The sequence below is a fragment of the Thamnophis sirtalis genome, unplaced genomic scaffold (assembly GCF_051295495.1).
Source record: "Thamnophis sirtalis isolate CommonGarterSnake01/CBP01778 unplaced genomic scaffold, rThaSir2_p1.2 scaffold_15, whole genome shotgun sequence".
In the NCBI taxonomy this organism is placed as follows: Eukaryota; Metazoa; Chordata; class Lepidosauria; order Squamata; family Natricidae; genus Thamnophis; species Thamnophis sirtalis.
This window is the reverse complement of record NW_028261395.1, coordinates 19956367-19983893: the sequence shown is the minus strand read 5'-3', so window position 1 is coordinate 19983893 and position 27527 is coordinate 19956367. Positions and strand designations below refer to the sequence as shown.

Here is a 27527-nt window from a genome sequence, read left to right as displayed (position 1 = left end):
AGCAAAATTCAGGACAGAGCAGAAACAGTGACGGAAGCTGTTCCATTGTTCTTTTCTTTATTTCTCCAGGTATCCCACCTGGCTTATGGAGGTATTTTGCAAAGCATCAGAAAGAGAAGTAAGAATTAAGGTTAGAAATGGACCAAGTGGATTATCCACTATCCAAAACAAGCACAGTGCCTGAAGCCTATTTTTTTTTTTATCATCTCCAAATCTATATTATACTACAGATAATTGGATTCCAATGTGTTATTATAGGAATGATATATTGCATGTAAGTAAACTATTCATGGATTTATTTTGCTGTCCTGAAATTATGAGGCTGCCCAGGGCATGCAAGCAATTTAATCCACTTTTGGAGGAGAATATTGCGCTCCTCCAGGGTGCCAACTTCCCATTTGCAAAATACCAGCAAAGATTCAAGCCAATTCCTAATGTTGTTTCTGTGAATCAAAAATTCTGTAATTGTTGTTCTGTTGCTTCCCTTGTCGCTGCAATGTTAGGTCTTTGGGGAATCACCACTTTGCTATGCCATTAAGTATAAAATGGTATCAAAATTGTATTATTTTAAGCTTCCTTGTGGGAACAATTTCAGAGGGGAAAATAAAGGAGTAGATTTTGCCTGGCTAAAGAGCTGACTTCTTTTGCGAATAAGCACACCATTGTCAAACACTATTTTCCTTGATTTGCATAGTCATAGACAATTAACAGATTTAAAATAATGTGATCTTTGTAACCTCTTTATCCTTAAAGGTAAAGGTTCCCCTCATACATATGTGCTAGTCAATCCCAACTCTAGGGGGCAGTGCTCATCTCTGTTTCAAAGCCGAAGAGCCAGTGCTGTCCAAAGATGTCTCCGTGGTCATGTGGTTGGCATGACTAAATGCTGAAGGTGTATTGAACACTGTTACCTTCCCACCAAAGGTGGTTCCTATTTTCCTACTTGCATTTTTATGTGCTTTTGAACGGTTAAGTTGGCAGAAGTTGGGACAAGTAACGGGAGCTCACTCCATTATGCAGTGCTAGGGATTCGAACCACCGAACTGCTGACCTTTCTGATCGACAAGCTCAGCATTTAGCCACCTCTCTATCCTTACAGCACCATGGATTAAGGAGCTCCTTGTGTTCCTTATAAAAGTATATTTCTGTTATTTTTCATCTTCATTTTGTGATGAATTGCAGACTACATTCTCCTGCCATATCTCTCCAAGGAACATCTGCTTTTTTTCCAATCAGTAACCAGCTGAAGAGTTGCAAAAATAAAAAAGTATGAGGCTGTGTTTTATTAGCTTCCCTCCCTATACTTATGAAAATGGGCATTGGTGTTGGCATTAGTTGGTGTTGAAAGAAAATACTTGAGGATCTCAGAAAAGATGTATTTTTTTGATGCTCCTACCTTGCTTTATTGCTTAAGCCATTGTAGATAAATTGATGTGCAGATGGTCTGTTTATCTGCTATTTGATGAGACTGGATAAACTGCCAGGTTTATCTTATATGTTTGAACTTCTTTAAAACAAACTTTTGCTTTTAAAAAAAAATTAGACCAATTAAATGAACACTTAGCTATAATGAGCTCTGAAAGCTTGAGTTGACCCAGCCCCCCTCCAAATGAGCCCTGGAGGCTTCACTTGGCTACCAAAGAGCTGTAAATGTTGACCCCAAAAGCCCTGGAACCTGGGGTTCGGGTCAGGATCATTCCAGAAGTCTGCGTTCACCCAAAATGACCTCTAGAGGCTTGAGGTGACCCCCCCCCCAATGAACCCTGGAAGTTTGAGTTGACCCCTGAATGAACCCTAGAGGCTTGGTCACCAAAGAGACATAGAAGTTGACCCCAAAAGCCCTGGAAGATGGTGCTCATGCAAGATCACTCCAGAAGCTTGAGTTGACCTAAAATGACCTCTAGAGGCTTGAATTGACCTACAAACAAACCCTGAAAGCTTGAGTTGACCCCCAAATGACAAATTATGTGATGGTTGTATAGGAAGGAATGATCCATCTTCTCAGCAATACACCCTGAAGACCAATAAACAGCCTCCGTGATGATTGGATTTATCATTATTTATCAGATAAAAATTATGATGTAGCACATCAGGAATGAATACATCTACCTCATTATGAATCTGAAAAGTTTGGCAACAACTTTTCTGATTTTTTAAAAATTATTATTGGTGATGTATAATTTAATAATAGAAGTACAAATGTAGCACTCAGGGAGAAAGATTAAAACATAGACATTTTGTTGTATTTAATGGTTTCTTGGGTTCTTTGAAGTATGTGCCCTCACGAATCATGTTCTCTAGTGAGAACATGCAGCATATAAATATTAAATAACTGGAGGACTTATGCTTCTGCTTCTCTTAAGTAGTGACTGATTGGTCTAATTGGGAATTCTCTTTTGGAAATCCCAGCAACAAGAGCTTAAAATATACCAACAGCCCATGTTGCTGCTGGGTCTCAACCCTAGAAGACATCCAGAGCAAATTATATCTTTTCAATGTAGGTTCTGCTACATTGGCGAGGTTTCTTCTGCATCTGGAAGGCCATGTCTGTTCAGTCTCATTTGTAGTCCATTGGGCTGTATACAAACCTGTGTTGTATTCACCCCTTGAAACAGTTTCCAGAAAATGCTCCATTAGTTCTTTTCTGTTGAACCAAATTATCCACAAATCCTGTCCACCTCGAATTCACCATTATTATTTATGTCTTGGACAAATTCGAGGTAGGCAGGATTTGTGGATAATTTTATTCATTCACTATAAGTACAAAATCCATCAATACTTGGTATAAGCATCCAGTGACTCAAAAATCTTGAGTTCAGGGTTTTGTTTTGAGTACCAGATCAAAGTTGAACTAATTTTTCAACTTTTTTGAATGATAATCTGTCTCCTGCAGTTGAAAAAGATAACTACCCTGCTTACCACAAAGCAGGAGATAAATCAGAGTAAGCCTTCAGAAAAAACTCGCACCTGAATGACCAATTTGTAGATCTTCCTGGAAGCAAATTTGGTTATTTATTCTGTCCTCAACTCATAATTGTGTGTGCAAACACCCAAACAAGCACTGTTGGGTGGAGCCATTTTTATCCCTCAGCTTCTCTGTTCAGTGCTATGTTGGTAAATTATTAGTTTTTAAAATGGATTTGTAGTGTCTAATTAGATTATGCATGTTATGTGAAGGAGCAGATTGAGCTGGAGGTTTTTTGCACCAGGACAATCCCTACTTCCTGCCATCTGTGCTACTGAGGTTAAACATCCTGTCATTAGGTGGCAACTTAGTTTCTCTGAATAGAAATCCAGACCGTAACTTTTTTATAAAGGCCATCTGATTTCTAGTCCCCCCCACCCTCAGAATATGGCCTGAACAGGGAAGATGACTTTGTGTTTGTCCCAAAGAGCTGCCAATCACAAAAAGTGAGCATACAGTGTTTGGAGAGAGGGTGGCTCTCAGAATGCCATTTATTAAATTTATTACATTTATTAAATGCCTCTGATTTTAGAATGGCAATACAGAGGATGTTTGTCTCTCTTTGTTGGTTCCTGGTTAAAATTGTTTTATTTACGAAAGCATTTTAAGGTATAAATGTTCTATAATTTGATTGTACCTTTACACTGTGTTGTGGCCCAGTAGGAGCCATTGGAGCTGCAAACAGACTCCGATAGTGAGGGACCTTATGAGTCAGCTCTGGAAGATGTGGAGGACCCTGGACAGGGTTCCGACTCCGAGCAGGGACCAGAGAGGCTGGTTGGCAACCAGGAGGCGCCTGAGGCATGGAGCAGCATTGAAAGCCAAAGGGAGTGTGCCCATGACACATCAGGCCTTGGAGCAGTGGGGAGGAGATAAAGGAGTTGGTCCCAGATGCCAGGCAAAGGCGGGCAGATAAACGCCAAGAGCAACTACACAGATACAGAAGATAATTGGACCCAGGTGGTTGTAATTAGGCTCCTCCCAAGAGCGTATATAAGGAGAGACTTTGGGAGGAGGCTGTTTGCAGGATTCAACTGATATACCAACGCTGGAGAAGCTCTCGGGTATATTTCTTATCTTGGAAGTCTGGACTGCTGCCAAAGTCTTGTCATTGTGTTAATTTACTGTGAATAAATTGTCTAGCAGTAATCTTTGTGTCGGAGTGCCTCAGTGTACAGAGGGGGGGTCAGAACACACTGCTGCATTTATTTTTAACAATACAGTATATTGCAATGTTATGTGGTGTCATAATTTGTTTAATTCCTTTTTAACTTTGCATCTGATATACCTCAATCTGAAAGCATGTGATGCAAAGGTGCTGTAAACCCATTTCAGGAATATGTATTAGACAGCAGTTTTACATTTAGTTACCACCGGTTCTCCCCCCCGCCCCGCACGCGCCTGCTCGCTTCACAGGTGCACACGCCCCTTCGACGCATGCACTTTGCCTCAAAAACATGCCTAAATAGGATGGCATATTGCAAGCCCACCTGCAATTTCCACTACCAGTTCCGGTGAACTGGTCCGAAACGGCTGAATACCACCTCTGGTATTAGAGCTGTTCATGCTTCACAAACACAACTTCAAAGGAGTGATTTGGGCTACCAAAAGGACACCACCGCCACTATTACACCCTGTTAGTGCTTCTGATTCCACTAAGTAGCTCTCAGGTGTGCCTGCTTCAGCTTCTTCACTTCACTGGCATCCTGCCATAAAAAACTAAGGCAGGGCGGAAGATATTTGGGGTAGTAAAGTTCGGGCATGGGAATGAGATGACAAACATGGGAGGGGAGACACCAGTGGTGGGATTCAGGCAGCTCGCACCTATTCGGGAGAACCGGTTGTTAACTTTCTAAGCAGTTTGGAGAACCGGTTGTTGGAAGTAATCTTTTGTTTTTTCCCCACTTTACAGGACTAATCCTGTAAGGAAGGCAGGAAGGAAACATTCTTGTGTTGTTTCTAGCCTCATCTTTATTTCTCTGCTTACAGAAACTGCCTCTATGGTTAACCTTTATTACATTATAGCAGCTAAGGCAAAGTGCCCATCGACATGAGTGACATTGAGTTCACCATGCCCACCCAGTCACATGATCACCGAGCCATGCCTACCCAGCTGGTCATTAGGGCAGAGAACCAGTTGTTAAATAATTTGAATCCCACCACTGGGAGACACATTACAAGAACCAGAAAGGCCAAACTGGAAAATAAACCAGTCACCAAGGACACCTGGCCTGGGAACAGAATGCAAAACTATATTGAGAGGCGCCAAGCATCCAAGCCGTTTCCAAAATATCAATATGGCATACTGGTAGAGTGGGGAAGGGGGAAGAGCCAGGGAAAGGGGGGAAAGTGTAACCTTTACATGAGAATACTCAGATTCAGCTTTACTTTCACTGCAACAACTTAACTGTAGTAAAAGAACCTATCACCGTGATGGCAAACGGATGGCATGCGGAGCCCACTCTGTGGGCACACGAGCCATCACCCAGCTCAGCTCCACCATGCATGGATGTGTGCTTCCTGCTGGCCAGCTGTTTTGTGGGTCTCTGCTGTGCATGCGGGAGATGCATACGCATGTGGGAGAGGGTGGGGGTGATGCACGCATGCGCAGAGGGTGAGGGGAGTAGGGGACGCCATGCCCCCCTGGTGCCTCATTTGTGGTCTTAGGAGGCTTCAGAGAGGGTCATCCATGCATGCACAGGGGAGCAGGGGTGGGGGAGCACAGGGGGTGATGTGTGCATGTGCAGATGTGTGAGGTACGCGGGTGTGGGCACACACACATGCATTTTCAGCATGTGAGGACAAAAAAGTTAGCCATCACTGATTTATCACTTCAATCAAATGGAATTGAGGATCTTTCTTTCCTAGATATATAAGGTGGGGCAGGTCTGACAGTTGTTTAGAGTGTTGCCAGCAAGCTACAATCCTGAGATGTTCACATCCTGACAGTGAGCAGAGTAGTCTTTCCAAGAGAGGCCAAGTTGCCCACCACTATCCAAAAATATTCAGTGACCAAAGGCAACTCAGCTAGGTCATCCTGAAAGAGGATATCCGTATCCATTCTTCCACGTTCTTCTCAAGAGAGACCAAAATTTGCCAGTGTATCCTAGCACTACTGTTGAAAAGAACCCAGAGACCAATGAAACAACCTCCCACCCACCACAAGGACATGTCAGGGGTCACATCAAGCCTGGCCTCCTGCACTGCAATTGTGAACTTTCTTGAGCACCCTGAATGTTGCTGCCAGTTGCCATGACATCAGGCATTTGAGAAAGGGCCAGACGCATCCTTGCAAGTATTTACATGAAATCTCACTTGATAGAGAGGAAGGATATTTGAGGAAAGAAATGTAAAGATGAGGAGAAGAGTTCCATCATATCAGACAATTAATCCAGCTCATTATCTGGCATCACACATGTCTCACTGCCAGGTGAAGGTTAATAGAAAGTTTATGAAACTTGGAATGCAATTAAGTCTCTGAGGAGAACACAGCTAGGAGCTGTGGCAGTTTCTATGGCAACCAGAGGGCTTAAAATCAGCAACAGAAGATTAACTTGAAGGTTTTAAAAAAGTACATTAAAAATAGCTCTCCTCCAATGTTTCTCTTACTGGAGAATGGAATGGATCAATGGGAATAGAATAGAATAAAATAGAATAGAATAGAATAGAATATTTCATTATCACTTTAAATGTACACTAACCAGAATACATTAAAAGGACATTTCATTGCATTCAGCTCTCAAAAGATACCCATTATGCATATACCCACATGCACACATACATATATGACACAGAGGAACAACACAGTCTAGTTTGAATGTATACATACATTGTACATGGCAAGAGAAATGAATCTTGTGAGTTTAAAAGATGGGTGGCATAAAGAACAAAGCTGTTACAGAACCTAGTAGACCTGCTGTAGATACTTCAAATCCTCCTCCCAGAGGGAAGCAACAGAAACAGATCATAAAGTGGGTGTGTGGGGTCTCTAACAATGCTTTGAGCTCTAAGCACCTAGCGCTTATAAGCAGTATCCCGAATAATGGGAAGTGAACTTCCTATAATCTTCTCAGCTGTCCTCACCACTCTCTGTAGGGACTTTCTATCTGAGGCACTGATGCCGCCAAACCAAACAGGGATGCAGTTTGTTAAACCTTCTCCATTGTGCCTCTGTAAAAAGTGTCCAAGACAGAAGGAGAAAGATGTGCTCTCCTCAGCCAATGCAGGAAATGCAAAGTGCTGGTTTGCACGCTTCACTAAAGATAATATATGAAGAGACCAAGAGACCATATGGTATGGTGCTTACACGCACAAGTAACCAAACCATGATTGTGGCAACCAATAGCCATAAAATATTTTCCTGAAGCAACTCAACTGCTTATAAGGATGTCAACAGATCATATCCTCTAAATCTGTGGGTGTTGCAGCTGTGGGGCACTTGTTATAAACAGGAAGTTGGGTTATTCCCTAGCTGTCTGGACCTCCATGCAAGCCAACAGCATCAGCACACAAAATAAAGCTTCTGCAGAAGAATTTTAGGTTGATGATAGTCAGCAATTAGCAGCATCTGGCAAACACTGTTCCCTCTAAGGTGCGCGGCTGCGCGGCCGTGCATGTGGCAAGAAAACACCGAGCAGCCGTTTCTAACTGCCGCGCAGTGATTTCTGTCACAGGCTCCGGAAGCTGAGGGGCCTCAGAAAATCTAGGGTTAGCACGGGAGCGGGGATGGCGGCAAGAGCTTACATGGCACAGCCGGTCTCCTAGGACCTCCTAGGCGCCGGCTGCACCGCTCATTACCGTCAGTTGCCCCTTGTTCAGCAAAGCAAATGTGGGAAGTCCTTTGCAGGCGGCTAGAACTGGCCGCCCGCAAAGGACCTCCCCAGACTTGTTTTGATGAGCACGGAGCGACTGACAGTAGTTTGCGCCGGCCGTGGCCGCTCAAACTAACATCAGTTGCCCCGTGTTCAGCAAAGCAAGCCCAGGGAGGTCCTTTGTGGGCGGCCAATCCTAGCTGCTTGCACCCGGCTCTGTGGCTGAAGTGAACCCCCAGAGCCCCCGCCACCACCAGAATATCTGCTGCCCCCTCCTCCTCCTCCAACAGCACTGCCGGATTTGCCGCTCGATGCTGCAGCTAAGGTGAAGCCGCCAAAGCTCCCGTCAGCACCCCCTCCCATGGCAGTGGTGCCTCCCCCTCCACGCGGAGCATCTGAGCTGGCCCCCACATTATCCCTCCCCCTTCCTCCTCTGCCGTGCTTTTGAGGAGCCATGAGGCCGTGGGAGCTAGTAGGAAGGCGGTGGAGGGGGCGGGAGCAGGAAAAAAAGGCCTCATGGCTTCTCAAAAGCACGGCGGAGGTGAAGGCGGCGGCAGGGTAACCCAAAGCCCAGCTGAGGTGCTCTGAGTGGAGGGGGAGGCACCGCCGCCGCTGCAATGGGGGAGGGCACCAGCGGGAGCTTTGGCGGCTTCACCTCAGCTGCAGCGCTGGGCAGCAAATGTGGTGGTGCTGTTGGAGAAGGAGGAGGCAGCAGCAGCAATTATTATAGTGGCGGCGGGGGCTCATTGGCATCTTCAGCGGCAGCCCTGCCCCCAGTGAAAAAAACAAATATGGAGTAGATCCACGCAGATGACGTCGCCACAACATGACTGGAGGAGGAATTCTGGGAGTTGAAGTCCACAAGTCTTAAAGCTGTCAAGTTTGAAGACCCCTGGTTTTTTTTTCCTAAAGGGTTATGGGTGCAAGGATCTTGTAACTTGACAGCTTTAAGACTTGCATGCTTCAATGCCAGAGTTTCTGAGCCAACATGACTGGAGGAGGAATTCTGGGAGTTGAAGTCCACAAGTCTTAAAGCTGTCAGGTTTGAAGACCCCTGGGATTTTTTTTTCTAAAGGGTTAAGGGTGCAAGGGTCTTGTAACAACAGCTTTAAGACTTGCGTGCTTCAAATGCCAGACTTTCTGAGCCAACATTTTGGTTGCTAAGCAGGAGCGTTGTTAAGTGATACTGATACTATATAACACTTTTAATTAAGCAGGTACCTTGAATAAACATCAACTTTGAGTTTCAAATAATACTGATTTCGTTGTTGTCTTAGGTGACATCTGTGAAAAAAATTCAGGTGCTCAGGCATGAAAATGTGCCGCTCAAACACTATATTTTTCTGCTCACACTGAAAAAAAATTAGAGGGAACATTGCTGGCAACCCTTATTTAGTCTTAGAAGTTAAGCAGAATTGGACCTGGTTGATACTTGCATGGGAGAACCTCAGGAAATTCTGAATCTAGGGTAGCCTGGTCACTTGGTGGGGTAGCAATGAATATCCTAGAAAAGATACCCAGATGTTATGCTAATGTCCAGGCCTACAAAGATCCACGTAGGCAATGATTTTCCATGTGACTCTTCTTAAAGAAGCAGGATAACAAGAGTATTGATGGTTTTGAACTTGGGTGTGGGAGGAAGCTCCTCCAGAAATACTATGGGAGCCAAGGAAAAGTCACATAATTCATCAGGCAAAATGTGGCATTCACACTTGTGGAGGCACAAATGGTTTGATTTAAATTATAATTATATTTTGGGCACATTATGTGAAGTCTACCATGATGGAAAAATGGAAGGCAAGCAGAGGATAACTACCAGGAGAATAGATGGGACTGAGTTACAGCATCATGGCGAGACCATTGAAGGATGAAAGGTTACATTGATGAGAGAGGGCCTCCCAATAGAGCTGCTAGGAGTTGACATTGACTTGGTGATATGTATTAAATCAACAAGCAAGACTAGATTAGGATTTTTTTTAAAAAAAAAATCCTGGCAGAAGGCAATGGTGATCCACTTTCATATTGCTGCCAAGAAAATCCCTTGGGTCTGTCTGTAGCGTTTCCTTGGATTAACATCACTTGAAAGGTTTCTCTTTTAGATGTGAAAGGCATTGTTCCCAATGGATTGTCTGGGCCCAACCCAAGCAAGCTGAGAGCACTCTGAGAATCACCCAAAAGAAGGACTTGGGAAGAGTTTAGGCATAACATTTTGAGAGTCTCATTTAAGGCAAGTTTTTCTACAGCACTGAATCAGAGGTGGTATTTAGTAGGTTCTGACCAGTTCTGGAGAACCGGTAGCAGAAATTTTGAGTCATTTGGAGAACCAGTAAACGCCTCCTCTGACTGGCCCCACCCCAATCTATTCTCTGCCTCCCGAGTCCCAGCTGATCAGGAGAGAATGGGGATTTTGCAGTATCCTTCCCCTGCCATGCCCACCAAGCCATGCTCACCAAGCCACGCCCACAGAATCAGTAATAAAAAAAAATTGAATCCCACCACTGCTCTGAATCCAACACAAGGCATCATCCTGTCTGTCTGTGATTCCTCACCAGCAGACCAGAAGAAACAGGATTCATACCAACATTTGAGGGGTTTCAGAAAAGTTTAGTTCTCTTCCTCTGTTCAATGATTTGGCCAAAGAGATTAACCTTGTCACATACTTTGAAATTTTTCTGCTTTGGCTTAGTGCTATTGGAGATCTACTCTACCAGCAAAAGTCTTCCTTTGAAAGAGAGGGAAAAAAAGATTATGTCAGGTTAAAGAAAACTTCAATCTGACAGATAGAGAAAGAAGAAAAGGCATCTCAGAAGTACATAATGAATGTGCTATTTTTGATCTATCCAGGCTAGCCTTGAAGTGGAGGTGCAGAACTTGCTAAAGGAGAGAAAAAAGAGGATTTCATCCTTGTGTTGCCTTAGCAACAATTCGATGCTTGGTCTCTTCCTGCAAAGGTTGTCAAAACAAGCCTGTCTATATCCCAGGGCTTCTGATGAGAAGAGGCATGCAGAGGAAAGCAACAGGGAGGCGGGAGGAGAGAATTCAGCCTTGGTGGCTTATTCTCCGGACACTGACTCCCTCTGCCCCTGACTTGTTACAGCTGAAGGAAGCACCCCCTCAGCCCCCAATTCTAAGTGAAAAACTCAGACTTTCAAATCTTGCTCCAAAGGGGCAAAAAGGAGCCTTTGACCACTCCCTGACCTCTGCCTCAGTTTGTCGAATATTATCTTCGAATTTATTGCAGCTCTGTTATGACAGGGGTATGTGGCAACCATTCATTATCTTAGAGCTGTGATGGTGAATCTATGGCATGCGTGCCACAGGTGGCACATGGAGCCAGATTTGCTGGCATGCCAGCTGTCAGCTTCAGCATACATGCGCATACCGGCTAGCTGATTTTCAGCCTTCCGAGTGCCGGGGAGGCCGTTTTTGCCCTCCCCATGGTTCAGGAAAGCCTCAGGAGTCTGAGGAGGGGTTGCGCACACATGTGCAAGTGAGTGGGGAAGATTGAATTGATGTGGGCATGCATGCATGATTGCTGGCGTGCATGCACGTGTGATAGTGCGCGCACACACAATTTTGGCATGCCGTAAGGAAAAGGTTCGCCATTGCTGGCTTAGAGTATCTGTTGCATGCCTGAAGAAACTGTGGGCAAATGCAAAACTGTGTATCTCTATTGTTGGCAGGAGATCCATCCTTCAAGGTTTGCCAAAAGATCGCCTTGGGAGACCAGCTTACACCAAATCTCCCTTCCTCTCCTTTGTCACGTTGGTTCAGGTTGTCTTGTGTTTTCTGCCATATTGTTACCTCAAGAACTGTCAGCCTTTGAGGCAGACCAGGTCAAGGCTCGGACACTGCAAGCACTATGGGAACTCTGCTTCATTCCTAACAGAGTATAAAAACCAAATCTTGGAAGCCTGGCAGAGTCTTTCTTTCCTCTTTTATGCTAAAGAGAGTGAAGATTGCCAAATCTTGGGTTTCTTTCTCACATACTTTCAAAGCTAAAGCAGTATTTCCCTAACAATTATTGAATTTCTTCTTCAAAACGTCTTCTACTCTCCTCTACAAAAATGACCCAAACGGAACTAAGGAACGAGTGGGGAAGCACTAGGCTGCCATTGTGGCATTCATCCCCTCCAGAGGTGGTATTCAGCCAGTTCTGATAGGTTCAGGAGAACCGGTAGGGGAAACTTTGAGTAGCTCAGAGAACCGGCAAATAGGCTGGCCCCGTCCCTGTTGCCTCCCAGCCTCCCAGCTGATCTTCTTTTGTTGCCCTGAACAGGAGAACAGAGCTGGAAAGCAGGTTAGTAGGGGAGGAGAGAATGGGGATTTTGCAGTATCCTTCCCCTGCCACTCCCACAAAGCCATGCCCACAGAACCAGTAGTTAAAAAAATTGAATCTCACCACTGATCCCCTCCCTTGCCCAATTCCTTCCATGTCTATTCTTTATTTTGGCAACGTATTGTGGATTGTAAAGCTGAGGTTAAATAAATAGACTTTTCATGGCATGTCTTTCACCCCAAGGGAAAGGAAGTCTGAGCCTCAATCACAACTAAAAAAGCAGATCAGGGAGCTGGAGGGAGAAATCCTTCGCTCTGTTCGTCATTCTGCTGGGCAGCTTTAATAGATCCCCTTTTATATTTTCTGAAGAACTCTGTGCAGCTGGGGGGCGGGGGGACAAGAAGAACCCTGAGAAGCAGAGAATTGCAGAAGCAGCTCTTGAGTGTGGCATTTATAGAGAGTTCTTCTCAACTTGTCCAGTAAAACTGTGATAAGCTTTTAAGTTATTTGTTTTGTTGTTGGGAGATTGCAGGGGAAAGGATAGGGTTTGTTTTGGGTGTTTTCATTTCTTCCGAATTTGGTCTAAAAGGGCGGTAGCTATCTAAAGATCAGCCTAATTGGCAAAACATAAAATAAGAGTTGTAGAATAAATAAAAACAGGGAGGAATGAAACCCGATAGGAAGGATTCCTGTCCAAAAAGGAGGAGAAAGAGGAAGTAATATTGCCATTGTAGGTTGTTTGTTTGTTTGCTTGTTTGGTAGTTTCCCAGGGTCATTAAAAAGAGATTTGTTCCATGTTCTAATACTTCAAATGGAAAGGATACATTAGATAATTTGTCTTCTGTTTTCAAAATGTTATCAAGGGTTCTCCAAAAGATGCACAAATTATGTAAACTGTAGACATTTTTAGCAAAATGTCTGTTTGAACTCTGCGTAGGGCTTGCACAGTATTTATTTGAAAACAACCGTTTTTTTCAGGTACTATAAATCAGAACGAAGGATGCTTGACTTGGAAACTGACAAATTTGCCCCAGAAAAGGATTAATGGTTTGCAAATCACAACCTCAAACTGACCCTGTTTTCCCCGTAGCTGTGAGCTGAAAGATTAAAAACACAACATTGCCACCACATGGATGGAAGGCGCCAGACAGCTCTGGGCATCCTTTGTGGAGGTTCATTTTCCTCTGTCTGTTGTTGTGCGAGCTCTTGAGGTGGCGAGGCAGGATGGGAAATCTGTGGAGAAGCAACAGGTGTTTAAAAAAAAAGCTAAAGGATGGAGGAGGTGGGGACCATTTTCAAAAGAAACGTGTAATTGTTGAGGTAGAAGATCATACATGGCCAGAGAATCCATTAAAACCCCTGTGCCTTTATTCTAGAATGCTGCTTGGTATCTATGGGGATTCTCTGTCATCCAGGTCATGATTGCCCCAAAGGTGCTTTTTAAAGAGGCCACTGGACTTTCTTTGTTTTTCCTTGAAGACCTTTCACTTCTCGTCCAAGAAACTTCTTCTGTTCTGAACTGAAGAAGCTCCTTGGATGAGAAGCGAAACATCTTCAAGGAAAAACAAAGTCCAGTTGCCTCTTTAGAAAGCACCTTAGGAAGGTCTCACTTTGTAAATGGCTGTCCAATGAGTTGTTCTACAGCTCCTTGTTCTGGAACTAGAGTCGCAATGTCTCAGCAGGACAGCTGGGTGGCAAAGGTCAGGCAGATTAGAAACCATGGATTTCCTCTATCTTTAACTCCTTAGATCTAAATAGCAGTAGACTTATATACCGCTTCATAGGCCTTTCAGGCCTCTCTAAGCGGTTTACAGAGAGTCAGCATATTGCCCCCAACAATCTGGGTCCTCATTTTACCCACCTCGGAAGGATGGAAGGCTGAGTCAACCCTGAGCCGGTGAGATTTGAACCGCTGACCTGCTGATCTAGCAGTAGCCTGCAGTGCTGCATTTAACCAGCAGCTCACCATATGGTCAATTTTTCCAGATCAAGGGGCAAACACGGAGAGCAAGCTATGCAGGGGAAACCAGATTAAAAAGCAATGTTAGACTATTCCTCAGTAGTTTTCACATTGCTCTCCCACTGAACAAATTAGCTTTTCCATCAATATTGATTCTATAATTGCAACATAATGAACTTCATTCTATTCTTAAATCAGATTCATTATAGACATTAGGCATGCTTGATTTAATAGTGAGTGAATTGATTAAATCTCAGTTGCCCTGAACCAATGTAATTGTTAACATTCAACTTAAACAACATTTTAGAAATAATATTAATAAAATAAAATAAAACCCTAAGTGCATGATTTGGGAATTGTTGTTATCACTCTTGGAGATAGGGAGAGAGATCCTTTTATAAATTGGTGCCAATGTGGAAATAGATCTAAAATCACATCACAGAAATATTCCTAGTTTTTAATCTCCAACAGGAAAATTAGTTCAAAATCCAGCTGTTTATAGGGCTGAATGGCTACCATATTTTTCAGAGTATAAGATGCACCTTTTTCCCTCAAAAGAAGCTGAAAATCTGGGTGTGTCTTATACACTGAATACAGCATTTTTTTGCCTCCCGTACCCCGCCCCCTTCACCAAAATGGCTGTGCATAGCCTTTAGGAGGCTTTCAGAGAGCTCCTGGGGGCTGGGGAGGGCAGAAATGAGCAAAAAATGGACCATTTTTTGCTCAATCCCCCCCCACCCGCGCAGCCCAGGAGCACTCTATAAGCTTCCTATTGCCCTTTTTTAACAAAAAAAACTGGCCTGTTTTTGCAAAAAATAGGCCATTTTTGCTCATCCCCCCCCCCCCGAACACTCTACAAGCCTCCTAAGGGCTATTCATGCCCTTTTTTGGGGGGGGGAAATGCACCAGTTTTCGTGAAAAACAAGCCATTTTTGGGAAGTTTGCAGAGTGCAAAAACTTTTTTAAAAAATTTGCCTCTTCAAAACCTTGGTGCGTCTTATACTCCAATGCATCCTATACTACCAAAAATACGGTAGTTATTTTTTTGTTATGAAATAGATGGTTTTCGGGGGAGGAGCCAACATCATGATGATACGTGCGGTCTCGATGCTCCGAGACCGCAGCCGATACTTTTGCCGCTGGATGGTCCAATCGGACCTAAACCATCCCGCAGAGATAGTGAACAGGAAGAATACGTCTTGCTGATCTCAGGAACATCGCAAAATCCCTGATCGATGCAAGAGAAGTTCTTCAAACTGGCGACAAAAAATCCAGCCAAGGCTGATGAAGTTGGGATGGCTCCAAAATGGAAGGATACGGAAAGAGAAAGTGTTCCAGCTGGTGAGGAATTTTTACTTTAATGTTTTAAAAGAGACTGCCTATAAAAACTTAAATTTAATTTAAATTGGAGAATAGAAGAAATAAGCAGCAGAATTAAGTTTAGAATGGTTTTGGACAGTGGGTTATCTTACTTTTTAAATGCTATGTTCATAGATGGAATTTATGCAAGCCTTTTAAAACGAATGGATTAAGTTTTCTTCTTCTATTTTTTTCTTTTATTATTCTTTGTAACCTATGGACTAAAATTCTCCTCTTTCATTACTGTGGGTGTTTTTCTAATTCATTCAAGAATCGGACCTTCTTTTAACTTGGAATACAAAAAAGATACAAAAAGAAACATAGAAAATTGCAACAATAACACTGCTACTCGGAGGCTGGAGGCTTGTGTATTGGAAACGAAGTACTTTTCCTTTTCTTACTGATTATCCTGGCTTGGCACTCCAAGGTCTCACTGCTTGTTTATAGAAAGTGATAAGAAGAAAAGCATACAGATGTCCCTTTGAAGTATATCTTTAACCAGAGAAAAGTGAAAATAAAACTTTATTGTGAATCTATGCTTAATCTTGTAAAAACCTTTCAAGACAGAGCAGCAGTGTTTGTTAGCTGGAGATAATGGCACAACTTCAACAGCAGAAAGAAACTTTAAGCCTGAAAAATAGATTCTTAGAAATTCAGAAATTATCAAACACATTTGAGAGGACGGAGAAGAAGTTGGAAGACTTAGAGCATCTAACAGTAAAATATGATGAAGAAGTTGGAGATCTTTATCAAGTGGAAAACATGGAGGTTAGAATCCTAAAAACCGAAGAGGAAAATGACCATATAGAAATTAAATTTGCTGATATTTATGGTGATTGATTTGTTTCTGGAAATGGAAAGAGTGGAATATTGAAAGAGGAATTAAAGGGAGGGGAACTCTACCCCAGATGGCAAGATACAGAGGAAGAAAACAAAAGAATTTATGGATTTAAAGAGATAAATTTTATTAGCAACATCATTGATAACACTACTGACAATTAAAGATAAGCTGATTAAGGAAACAGAAGAAGGCCATCGAAATTACATGAGAGATTTTATAAGCAAGGAGTTGCTAAGAGGAGTCCATACAAATTTGATTAAGGAGATGATTAGAGGACTGACACCACAAATGGCAGAAGACATGAGACTTTTTTGCTACTGGAAAGATATAGGTTGATGGATGGAAGTGTATAATTTAAAACTAGTTAAACTTAGTGAAATTTAGTGACAATAGATATAGTTAAATAAATAATTGATAATGATAATAATGTATACAATGTGTAGTGTTATGATAAGTAATAATTGGATATGAATATTGAATGGTATCCATGAAAGGAAGATTAGAAATCCTTTTGGGTTATATATAAAGGTTAACAAAAAAAACTAGATTCAGTTAGGTCTTGATTATTAGGGGGGGAAATGTTATGATACAGGATATAGTCAAATAAAGGAGGGATAATGATAACAACACACACACACACACACACATGTATACACAACATAAGGAAACTGGATGTAAATTGTAAGCAGTGATTTGGAAAGGAGGATTAGAAAATTTTGTTACTAAATATTATGGATGTTTAGCTAGAATAGGACATAAGGATTCAGTGTTATTGGAAGATTTTAGAAATACTAAATGAAATGCCAGTATGTGATTATATATTAAATCTTGATATATTTTATGATAAAGGACGTTTAAACAATTATAGTCAAATGAAAATGGAGGTATGATGATGGTAACATGCATAAATATCTGAGTTAAAATACTTGAGTTAATATGAATGTGATGACGATGACTGTGGAAGAGATGCACAGAAGTCTCTTGTAACCAACTGATACACTTCTACCGTATGTAAAGAAGGAAGATTCTTTGTGTTGTGTTTGTTTTGAAAATTAAAAATTAAAAAAATATATTTTAAAAAAAGAAATAGATGGTTTTCACCCTTCCTGCAAGGAACATTAAAAACCAATCCTCCCCCTCCCCCCCCCCCCCGACTTTATTCATTGTGCTCATTACTGCATTTGGGTGACTGTGCACTCCAGAGAGATATTAAGTTAGATGAAGGGAGATTCAAAGTCATATCTTGAACTGGTACAACAGTGGGTGTTCCAACACTGGAGGCCTCCAAGAGACTGGGCGACCATTTGTTTGAAATGGTGTAGGGTCTCCTGCTTGAGCAAGGGTTGGACTAGAAGACCTCAAAGGTCCCTTCCAAAACTCTTATTATTCCAGGTCTATCCTGAGAGGCCCTTACCTGGGGCTGCTCTTCTGTGGGGGAGAAATTGTTGTTGGAGCCCTCCGGAAAGAGGTCCATGTGGTGCCAAAGCATATGCAGAAGCATGGCATTGCAAAGAGTTTGCTTTTCGTATGCCAAAGGGCTGCAAGGAATTCTAGAAAATACACACCAAAATGATACTTATAGTAGGAGTAAGAAGGAGGAGGACAAGGAGGGTGGAATGCCATAAGTTTAATGTTTCCCAAACTCAGTTTTGCTTAAAAGTGTGAAGACGCTGTTCAACTCTGCTTTGGCCTCCTTTGCTTTATACCCAACGTGACTAAAAAGGCTCATTTTCTTGAATGGAAAACACCCCAGTGATGATAGGGAAATAAATGAATGAATTTGTTAACAAGGTAAAAGCTAAAGGTAAAGGTTCCCCTCGCACATATGTGCTAATCATTCCTGACTCTAGGGGGCGATGCTCATCTCTGTTTCAAAGCCGAAGAGCTAGTGCTCCCCAAAGACGTCTCCATAGTCATGCACGAAGCACTGTTATCTTCCCACCAAAGACAGTTCCTATTGCTCTACTTGCATTTTTTACGTGCTTTCGAACTGCTAGGTTGGCAGAAGCTGGGACAAGTAACAGAAGTTCACTCCATTACGCGGGGCTAGGAATTTGAACTGTCAAACTGCCAGCCTTTCTGACTGACAAGCTCAGCATCTTAGCCACTGAGCCACTGCACCCCTTTTTGCTAACAAACATTTTCCATTTAATAGCAATAGTGCTTACACTTATATACCGCTTCACAGTGCTTACTTTACAACACTCTCTGTGTGGTTTACAATGTATACATTATTTGCATCTTTCCCCCAACAATCTGGGTCCTCCTTTTAACAACTTCAGGAGGATGAAAGGCTGAGTACAACCTCAAGCCCCGTCAGGATTGAACTCCAGACTGTGTGCAGAGTTAACCTGCAATGCTGCGTTCTAGCCACTCTGCCATCATGGCTTCTTTTGATCCCAATATTTGATCCCAACAATAAGACACATTACGATGTTTGGCTTTGCTATTGATTCTTGCTATTGATTCTTGTTATTAGAGAAAATACAAACAATCTAGATGTTGTGGGACAGAGATCCCCAAATTTGGCAATTTTAATATTTGTAGACTTCATGTCAGCCTCCGCTTTGCTACTGCTTCGGCTGCCATTGAAATGGGGAGGGAGGGAATTGTATTTGGGAGGGGACTCATTGTTGTGCTGGAGGAAGATTCTAGATTTTGAACTGTCCACCTTACTGCGCATGTGGAGGAGGAGTGTTTCCCGCCAAGGCCAATGGACCAGCATTCCATCCTGGTGATGCCTTTCAAAGTTATCTCACACCTGACATTTGGGAGAATTATGATTGGACTGTACACGGGATGCCAAGGGGAGGGGAATGAATTATACAATATATTATTCACTTTTGCGCCCAAATAACCAGACTTAGCTTAGCTTCGCTTCTATTCATTATTAATTAGTAAAAGTACACTTGATTTCTACCAATGGAGTCCTGTGGTCTTCATTCCTGATTTTTGAATGAAGAAGGGCTGACACTTCAACTCCCAGAATTCTCCAGCCAGCTATGCTATACTTTAAGACTTGTAGACTTCAACTCCCAGAATTCTCCAGTCAGCTATGCTATACTTTAAGACTTGTAGACTTCAACTCCCAGAATTCTCCAGTCAGCTGTGCTATACTTTAAGACTTGTAGACTTCAACTCCCAGAATTCTCCAGCCAGCTGTGCTATACTTTAAGACTTGTAGACTTCAACTCCCAGAATTCTCCAGTCAGCTATGCTGGCTGGAGAATTCTGGGAATTGAAGTCCACAAGTCTTAAAGTTGCCAAGTTTGGGGGCCTCTATTGTGGGAGATGCAGTTTGGATCATAAAGGGGTGCCATACTTTGCTGTTATCTGATGTGTATCTTCAAAGGCCCATTTAGATTCCAGAACCAAACTTATTAATTTAATTTACTTGCTCTAATCAAGTGGTCCTGTCATACTCCAGTCTCCTTTAGGGAGGATAATTAGATGATTAGACCATTCAAGGTGAATTAGGAGGCAAGTCAGGATGAGGTAGCACCAAGGAGATATCGAAAGAACTTCTTACCGGAATAACGTGGGGCCAAACACAATGGCCAGATTCTCCAGGGTCATCTGATTCACATCACTCTTTGCAGCCACCTTGGCGAGAAATCTAATGAGGAAACAAGCAAGGTGGCTGTGGGCTTCCGGAAGGCTATTTAATAGCCTTTTCAGACATCTTGTTTGTTCTACGGTGCAGTTTTTATTCGCTGGGAAAGATGGGACAATAATGATTAACAGAGAAAGATTAACATCAGTTAGAATTTGTTCAGCATTTCATAAGTGTTGACTCTCAAGGCTTGTGCTCAAAGCCTGGCTGAATTAGGGCTCTCCAGAGATGGCAGCTGGCACGTCCTAAGCAAAGAATTGCACGCAGGGCTCCTGCATACATTTGATACGGAGTGGCCTCCCTTCAAGGAAAGGATGGAGATTTCATTCCCCACAGATGCCTTTAGGGGGATTATTGGGGAATTGGCGACCAAGGTCCATGTTTAGAGAGCACTGCTGGTCTTTGAAATATGCAAGGCTAAAGGAAGTGAACAAGGGTTTAAAAAAAGACAATATCACCAAGGGAAGATGGGTTAAGGTTTGGAATTTTAGTAAATGTAACAATAAGCCAGCATGTAGAAATGGGCATGAATTTAAATTCTTGTTTGTGGCCCAGAATAATATTTTTGTTATGAAGTTATTATTATATGAGATTTCCAAATACAAACTGTAGCCTTGACTCATAAAACACCAGATTTAATTCAAATTGAAATTGGAAGAGGAGGAGAAGGAGGAGGAGGAGGAGGAGGAGGAGGAGGAGGAGGAGGAGGAGGAGGAGGAGGAGGAGGAGGAGGAGGAGGAGGAGGAGGAGGAGGAGGAAGAATCATGCTTTATTGAATCAAAATAAAAATAAAAAATGTCTTATGTACTTGCTGTACCTTCAAAAATGGCTGAAATATCAGTGCAGAGTTTCTCCGGGAAAACCGCAGTTGGAAGCTGATTCAGGAATACTTTAAGGAGGCTGGCAACAGAGTTGATATCTCCTTCCTTAACAAGATCAACTTCTTCTCCTTGATCATATTTTAATCTAAGCGCCCTGATTTTGGCTGCTGATCCACTGATCCGAAACAGGCCTTTGTGATTTAGCCCTAGGAGAACATGCAACATCCTGTGTGTATAATGTTAAGGGAATACATTCTTATAGAGTTCCTAAGGATCCAAGAAGAAATAGAAGAGATGGAGAAAAATTATGAAAAATATAATTATATTAAGGGGAAGAAGGAAGACCTTCCTTCTACTAATTCTGATATTTTTTTTAAAGGCAGGATGTTCTTTAGAAACATTTCCTTCTACAAATTTCTTGCATGAGACAGCAAAATGCAATACTGTGTTGCTTTCTTCTTCTTCTTCTTCTTCTTCTTCTTCTTCTTCTTCTTCTTCTTCTTCTTCTTCTTCTTCTTCTTCCTTTTCTTCTTCTTTCTCCTAGATAATACTGTGATCAAATCAAAACTAAATATAGTAGTTTTTGGCCACTGTGTCTTCGTTTGTCATTCTATACACAAAACCAAATTTTATTCAGCCTCCATTTCAGGTGAAGCTACCTGGCTGTAGGTATTTTTTAAATTATCATGGCCAGAGAAGAAAAATCGCATAGAGAACCTACTTGTATTCATCTTTCATGTTGTAAAGAAAAAAAACCCACAGTATCTGATGCAAAGCAAATCTTTCCACTGGAATATCATTGCAAAAACCAGCTAATAAGACTCAAACTGGCAAGCTCACTGAAAGTGTGTGCCCGACTCCAAATATGATGCGTAACAGATTTGCATATAATCTACTTTCAGATCACACATTTTTTCCCCCAGATGAGGCTGTTCCCTTCTTTTATCCTTGATCTGTTGGTTCTTGATAGAGTTATGGAAAAGTGATGAGTCAAGATGACACTGGGGATTAGAGCTAAGGTGGAGGCTTTGCCCTGGCCATGATCAGTTGGGTGACAACTTCAGCAAATGGATCATTATGCATCAAAGGGGAATTTCCTGTATCTCCAGAATGGTTGAGGTAATGCCAACCAGCCGGCATTTACTTTGTCTAACTAACAGGGTTGTCTGTACAATTAGAGGAAAAGGCTACCAGTGGTGGTGGTACAATGGTTAGAACACAGTATTGCAGGCAAACTCTGCCTATTGCCAGAAGTTCAATCCTGACTGGCTCTAGGTTGACTCAGCCTTCCATCCTTCCGAGGTCAGTAAAATGAGGGCCCAGATTGTTGGGGGAAATAGGCTGACTCTGTAAACCACTTAGAGGTAGCTGTAAAGCACTGTGAAGTGGTATATAAGTCTAAGGGCTATTACTATTCAACCTGCCCTGTGCTTCTAAAACTAGGCTGAATTCAGCTGCCACCTTATGATGTTTGTGCTTCACTGCTGTGTTGTGACAGACTGCCATGAACTGTGGGGAGAGGGAATGAAGGGGTGGGGGATACTTGGGAAAATGAAAGTAAGTGCTGTATCTCTTCAAGATGCTGCCTCAAGTTCACCCAGGTGGAAGAAGGAGGGAGCTGCATATCTAACTACATTTGGACTGACCATTATGAAAACATATTGCCTCAACCTGATTGGTCATATGGAGGTGGGCAGTGAGAGACAACTAGGGGAGGAAAGGTTGAACTTAGGGATTTTTGGCACATGGTTCTCAGTTCTGGTTTTGCATTGCTGCAATACACTTGACTTGTAATGAAACTATACTTTTCTCAACCGATGGAGCCAAGGATTGTTTCCATTTAGAGGTTTAAGTTGTAGCAGGTCTGATGCTGATGCCTACAAGTTTTTATAGGAGGAGGTAGACTTCTTTTCTATCCAGAAATGCCCTTGAGAGGACAACTTCCAGATTGTAATAATCCACATTTGATTATTAGAGTAGCTCCTTGAATTTGTTGATTCTGCTTGGTATGGGATCTGGACAGGGTTGGGATTTAATTGACAAACTCAGAACTGTCTATGGGCAGTCATTGCAAAAGAAAAGATGTCCAGAGCCACGTTTCATCAGCGACATTGAACGGACACCATTACTAGCAATATTAATCCCCAAAATACATGCCATTACCTGACCAAGTGCAAACACACTTCGTTGTGTTGAGAATGTCCATCTGAAAGGAAGAAAATGGTCACAACCAAGTGAAATCATGAGCTTACCAAACTCTTCTAAATATTCCACTGTGTGTTGGACAACTAATGGGACAGACTGGTGTGTCGTATCCTTGGTGACTATATCAAGGGGAGAACCAAAGATTCTTTGAGGCTCCGGTCCAACTTTGTTTCCACCGTGCTTCACTTTTACAGATGACAATGACTGCTGCAAAGAGACATAATTGTGCTGTTGCCCTTGCACCATAAATTTACAAAATTTCTAAAAAGTCAAGGTTATAACAACAGGGATGTGGAACTGAGTTGTGAGCCTTGAAAATGGTTGGCCATGGATTGATGTAGTATGCAACTTTAACCGAAAGTAATTGAACAGGGGACATTTCTTGGCTCCACTAACTTGAGCAAAGATGTTGTGTGCCTTGCAGCATGACTTTCCCCCAGCCAATTAATATTTTAAATGAAATAACCTTACTGAGTAAGAAGTTTTCAAGTTTATAAAAACTTAATAGTTTTGATGTACTTATTCCTGCACCCCATCCTTGGTGTAAAATGCAGGTAATTAGCATCTCCTGTAGGCCTTCTATTACATTGATCTACCTTCTTGCTTGATTTGTATACATACAATTTATGACTGTGGCACACATGCAAACTTCTTGTTAATTATAATAGAAAAAGCTTTACACTTAATCAAGCATCCATTTAGGGTGGGATTAAATCAGCCTTTCCTAAGTGTTTCTTGAAAACAAAATATATTACATTTAGTGAATTGCCACAATTGACTAAACAGAGTTCCCAATTTTTTTTAAAAAAAGAAATAAGTTCTTTCCCAGAAACAATTATTTTGACACTTTTTGGATCATGCCACATTGTTGTATCCATCTTTTTAAGATCTGCCATTGTTGCTGACGCCAAATTTGTTGTTTTGTAGTTGGTTGCTTAGTTTATTCATCACTCATGTTTGCAAAGCTGCCCAGCTTCTTGGCACCTCTTTCCCACTCCTCTCTTTTGAGGACAAAAAAATATTTGCCTTGTTCCACTTACAGTTATTTCACTAAGTCTCCAGCGCTTTTTAAGGGTTTGTCCAGACCATCAAATAATACTTTAAGGGTTAGTGAGAAAGTTAGGGTACCATACATCTGGTGACATCAGAACAAAGGAAGGGATCTTCAAGTCCAGCAGAAGACCGTATACCATTCTAGACAAATGGTTGTCCAGTCTCTTCTTAAAAACCTCCGGTGATGGAGCACCCACAACTTCTGAAGGCAAGCCGTTCCATTGGTTAATTGTCCTCACCGTTAGAAAGTTTCTCCTTAATTCGAAGTTGAGGTTTTTAAGAAGAGACTGGACAGCCATTTGTCTAGAATGGTATACAGTTCTAGGCTGCATAAACAGAGAGATAGAATCAAGATCATGTGAAGTGTTAATACCACTTTATAAGGCCTTGGTAAGGCAACACTTGGAATACTGAATTCAGTTTTGGTCGCCACAATGTAAAAAAGATGTGGAGACTCTAGAAAGAGTGCAGAGAAGAGCAACCAAGATGATTAGGGGACAGGAGACTAAAACATATGAAGAATGGTTGCAGGAACTGGGTATGTCTAGTTTAATGAAAAGAAGAACTATGGGAGACATGATAGCAGTGTTCCAATATCTCGGGGAAGAAGAAGAGGGAGTCAAACTATTTTCCAAGGCACCCGAGGGCAGAACAAGAAGCAATGGGTGGAAACTAATCAAGGAGAGAAGCAACTTAGAACTGAGGAGAAATTTCCTGACAGTGAGAACAATTAATAAGTGGAACAGCTTGCCTCCAGAAGTTGTGAATGCTCCAACACTGGAAGTCTTTAAGAAGATGTTGGATAGCCATTTGTCTGAAACAGTATAGGGTTTCCTGCCTAGGCAGGGGGTTGGATTAGAAGACCTCCAAGATCCCTTCCAACTCTGTTATTGTATTGTAGGTTCTGGAGAACCGGTAGTGGAAATTTTGAGTAGTTCAGAGAACCGGCAAATACCATCTCTGGCTAGTCCCAGAGTGGGAAGGGAATGGGAATTTTGCAGTATCCTAGGCAGGGGGTTGGTCTAGAAGACCTCCAAGGTCCCTTCCAACTCTGCTATTGTATTGTATTGTATATGGCTGTGATGGTGAACCTATGGCACGCGTGCCAGAGGTTGCACACAGAGCCCTCTTTCTGGGCACATGCGCCATTGCCTGCTACTCTTCCACGTTCCAGCGTGTGCATACACACGCAAAGACTGGCTGGCTGGTGCACATGCACATGCTGGAACCTGGAAGAGTAGCTGGCGGGTGTGCACATGAGCAGTAGGCAGCTGCTCCTCTGGTTCCCGGCACACGCACATTCTGGTTTCACCCCTGTGACAAAAATGTTCACCAACACAGGTATAGGGCAGTGGTGAAATTCATTTTTTTACTATTGGTTTTATGGGTGTGGCTTGGTGGACATGGCAGGGGGAAGTATACTGCAAAATCTCCATTCCCACCCCACTCTGGGGCCAACCATAGATAGTTTTTGCTGGTTCTCCAAATTACTCAAAATTTCTGCTATCGGTTCTCCAAAAGGGTATTTTGCTTGAGCAAGGATTGAACTAGAAGATCCCTTCAACTCTATTATTCTGATGTCACTAATCCTTAAAGTATTAATTGATGCTCTGGACAATACGTTTCTTTTATTTTGAGTGGATGTCTTCAGAATCTATTTTTAAAATCCTGCCTTTTTATAAAATGACTAGCTGATAACTGGGCATTGCCTGGGTATTTATTTATAGGGGGAAATGTCTGTATCAAACGTAATTTCTAATGTTAAATTTTCCCCATTACCAGAAGGAGCCCCCTTGTGGAGTACTGTGGACCGGTTACCATGGCAACTCTACTGTGCTGTACAGTAGAAGATATTTTACAGCAATACAGTAGAAGACATTTTAAGGCACAACAGGCAGTATCTTAACAGAACACACACACACACACACACACACACACACACGAGGGGTTTTAGGGGTGTCTTATCCCCACAGTATTTGTTTCCAGACAGTAAGTCATCTGTGTAACAAGTTTGGTTGAAATTGCTCCACGCATTCCAGAGTTATGCTGGAACACACACACACACACACACACACACACACACACACACACACAAAACATGAGAGAGAGAGAGAGAGAGAGAGAGAGAGGAGGGAGGGAGGGAGGGAGGGGGAAGGGGAGGGGAGGGGGAGAGAGGGAGGGAGGGAGAGAAAGAGAGAGAGACGTTTTTGATATCTATAGAGTTTGTGAGGCTCTCATTCACTTTAGACCCTGAATAATAGACCTAGGATGTAGATTGAATGAGAATGACAGGCCAAAGTTCCCTGGTGGAGCTTCCATGGTCGAGGAGGAACTAGAACCTGGTTGTCCCCATTCCTACTCTAACACTTTGACCCCACCCTTTTTACCTCTATAATTCTTTCTTGAGCACCAAGTCTTTGAAACGAAAGTTAGTATATATGATTCTGTTATTACGGACATGATTCTGTGTTGGAATCAATATTGCTTTGATGAGCAATATTAAGTTGAAGAGAATCCAAACATTTAATTCCCTTCATTTAATTGTTTCTCAGGCTTGGCAAGCATCCTTCTGTGAGCAGAAATTGCTTTCCTGCATGAAGCAGAGCATCTGGACCAGACCCAGTAGATTCTCCTCTCAAGGCTGAGACAGAAACATAAAAACTGGTATTCACATTCAAGGGACAATTCCAGGGTTTAAGGTCAAATCTCAGTTGAACTGATGTCACGGGAATTTGCAAAGGAGTCCAAGTAGGACAAACTGTATTGTAATGCAACATCTCTCAAATATTAAAGAAAGTAAATTCAGCTGAAATGTTCATCATTATTAAAGTTATATTTTGATCCTGAATATGAGTTGGACTTTCTGACTGTAGTATGAAAAAAGGGATACAGATAGAGTAAACCTCATTGCATTTTAGTAGTTATTTGAAATAAATCAAACCCAAATAAATAAGCCATATTCCTAAGTAAACATTCTTAAAATCAAAGCATGAAAGACCAAATATTGACAATGGAAAAAAGAGAGAACATTTACAGATAGTAACCGGGCAGAACTATGACAAAGCCAACCCTAAGTCTTGAAATAAATCAATCATTTGCAGCTGCCTTCTGCCCTTAACTACCGGTACTCAAAAGGTGCTTTTGCAAACCCCCAGTTAAGCCTAAGGAGTTTTGTTCCACTTACACAGACGGAAATGGAGGCCCCTGTCCCCATGTTAAGTCTGAAGCAGGAGTTCTCTTAGGAGGGAAGGGCCACAGTCCAACCATGGTGTTCCTCAGCAGCTCAGCAGGGCTGGGGCTTTGCAGAAATTCATCCTTGGGAGGTAGACGTGGCAGGTGATAATGTAAACAAACAAAGGCAGTCCTTAGCAGCACCAGATTCCTGCTTAGGACACTCACTGTAGCTACTGAACCCTTGGACAAAAACTCCCTGGGATGTCAAAGCTAAGGATGTTACCATGGCATCCTGCATATACACACACATACACCAGGAAGTAATGACTTCCGGCAATGTGTTCTCTGGGCAGCAGAACACCGAGTAGGCCCTGACAGGATTAACTGGAGTGGCAAACTGGAGCCCTGGTGCATAAGAAAGGCAGAAATGACTCAATTGTCATTTT

The 27527-nt window shown here is 42.3% G+C and overlaps 1 protein-coding gene across 3 annotated transcripts; it reads right to left on the bottom strand.

Moving 5' to 3' along the window:
- Positions 1-8558: 8558 nt before the first annotated feature.
- Positions 8559-27294, bottom strand: LOC106537774 (protein FAM13A). 3 transcript variants are annotated; one of them, XM_087702156.1, is made up of 6 exons: positions 27092-27294; positions 22902-23061; positions 20646-20855; positions 19745-19928; positions 17630-17765; positions 8559-13288 (listed from the first exon to the last, which is right to left on the bottom strand). In XM_087702156.1, exons 1-6 carry the CDS (start codon positions 27119-27121, stop codon positions 13112-13114), a joined length of 897 nt encoding a protein of 298 aa, XP_087558282.1. In that variant the 5' UTR covers positions 27122-27294; the 3' UTR covers positions 8559-13111. The 3 variants fall into 3 exon arrangements, with proteins under 3 accessions (XP_087558282.1, XP_087558283.1, XP_087558284.1); XM_087702157.1 differs by having other exon boundaries at positions 22902-23058; XM_087702158.1 differs by lacking the exon at positions 22902-23061 and adding an exon at positions 22813-22855.
- Between the last annotated feature and the right edge of the window lie 233 nt (positions 27295-27527).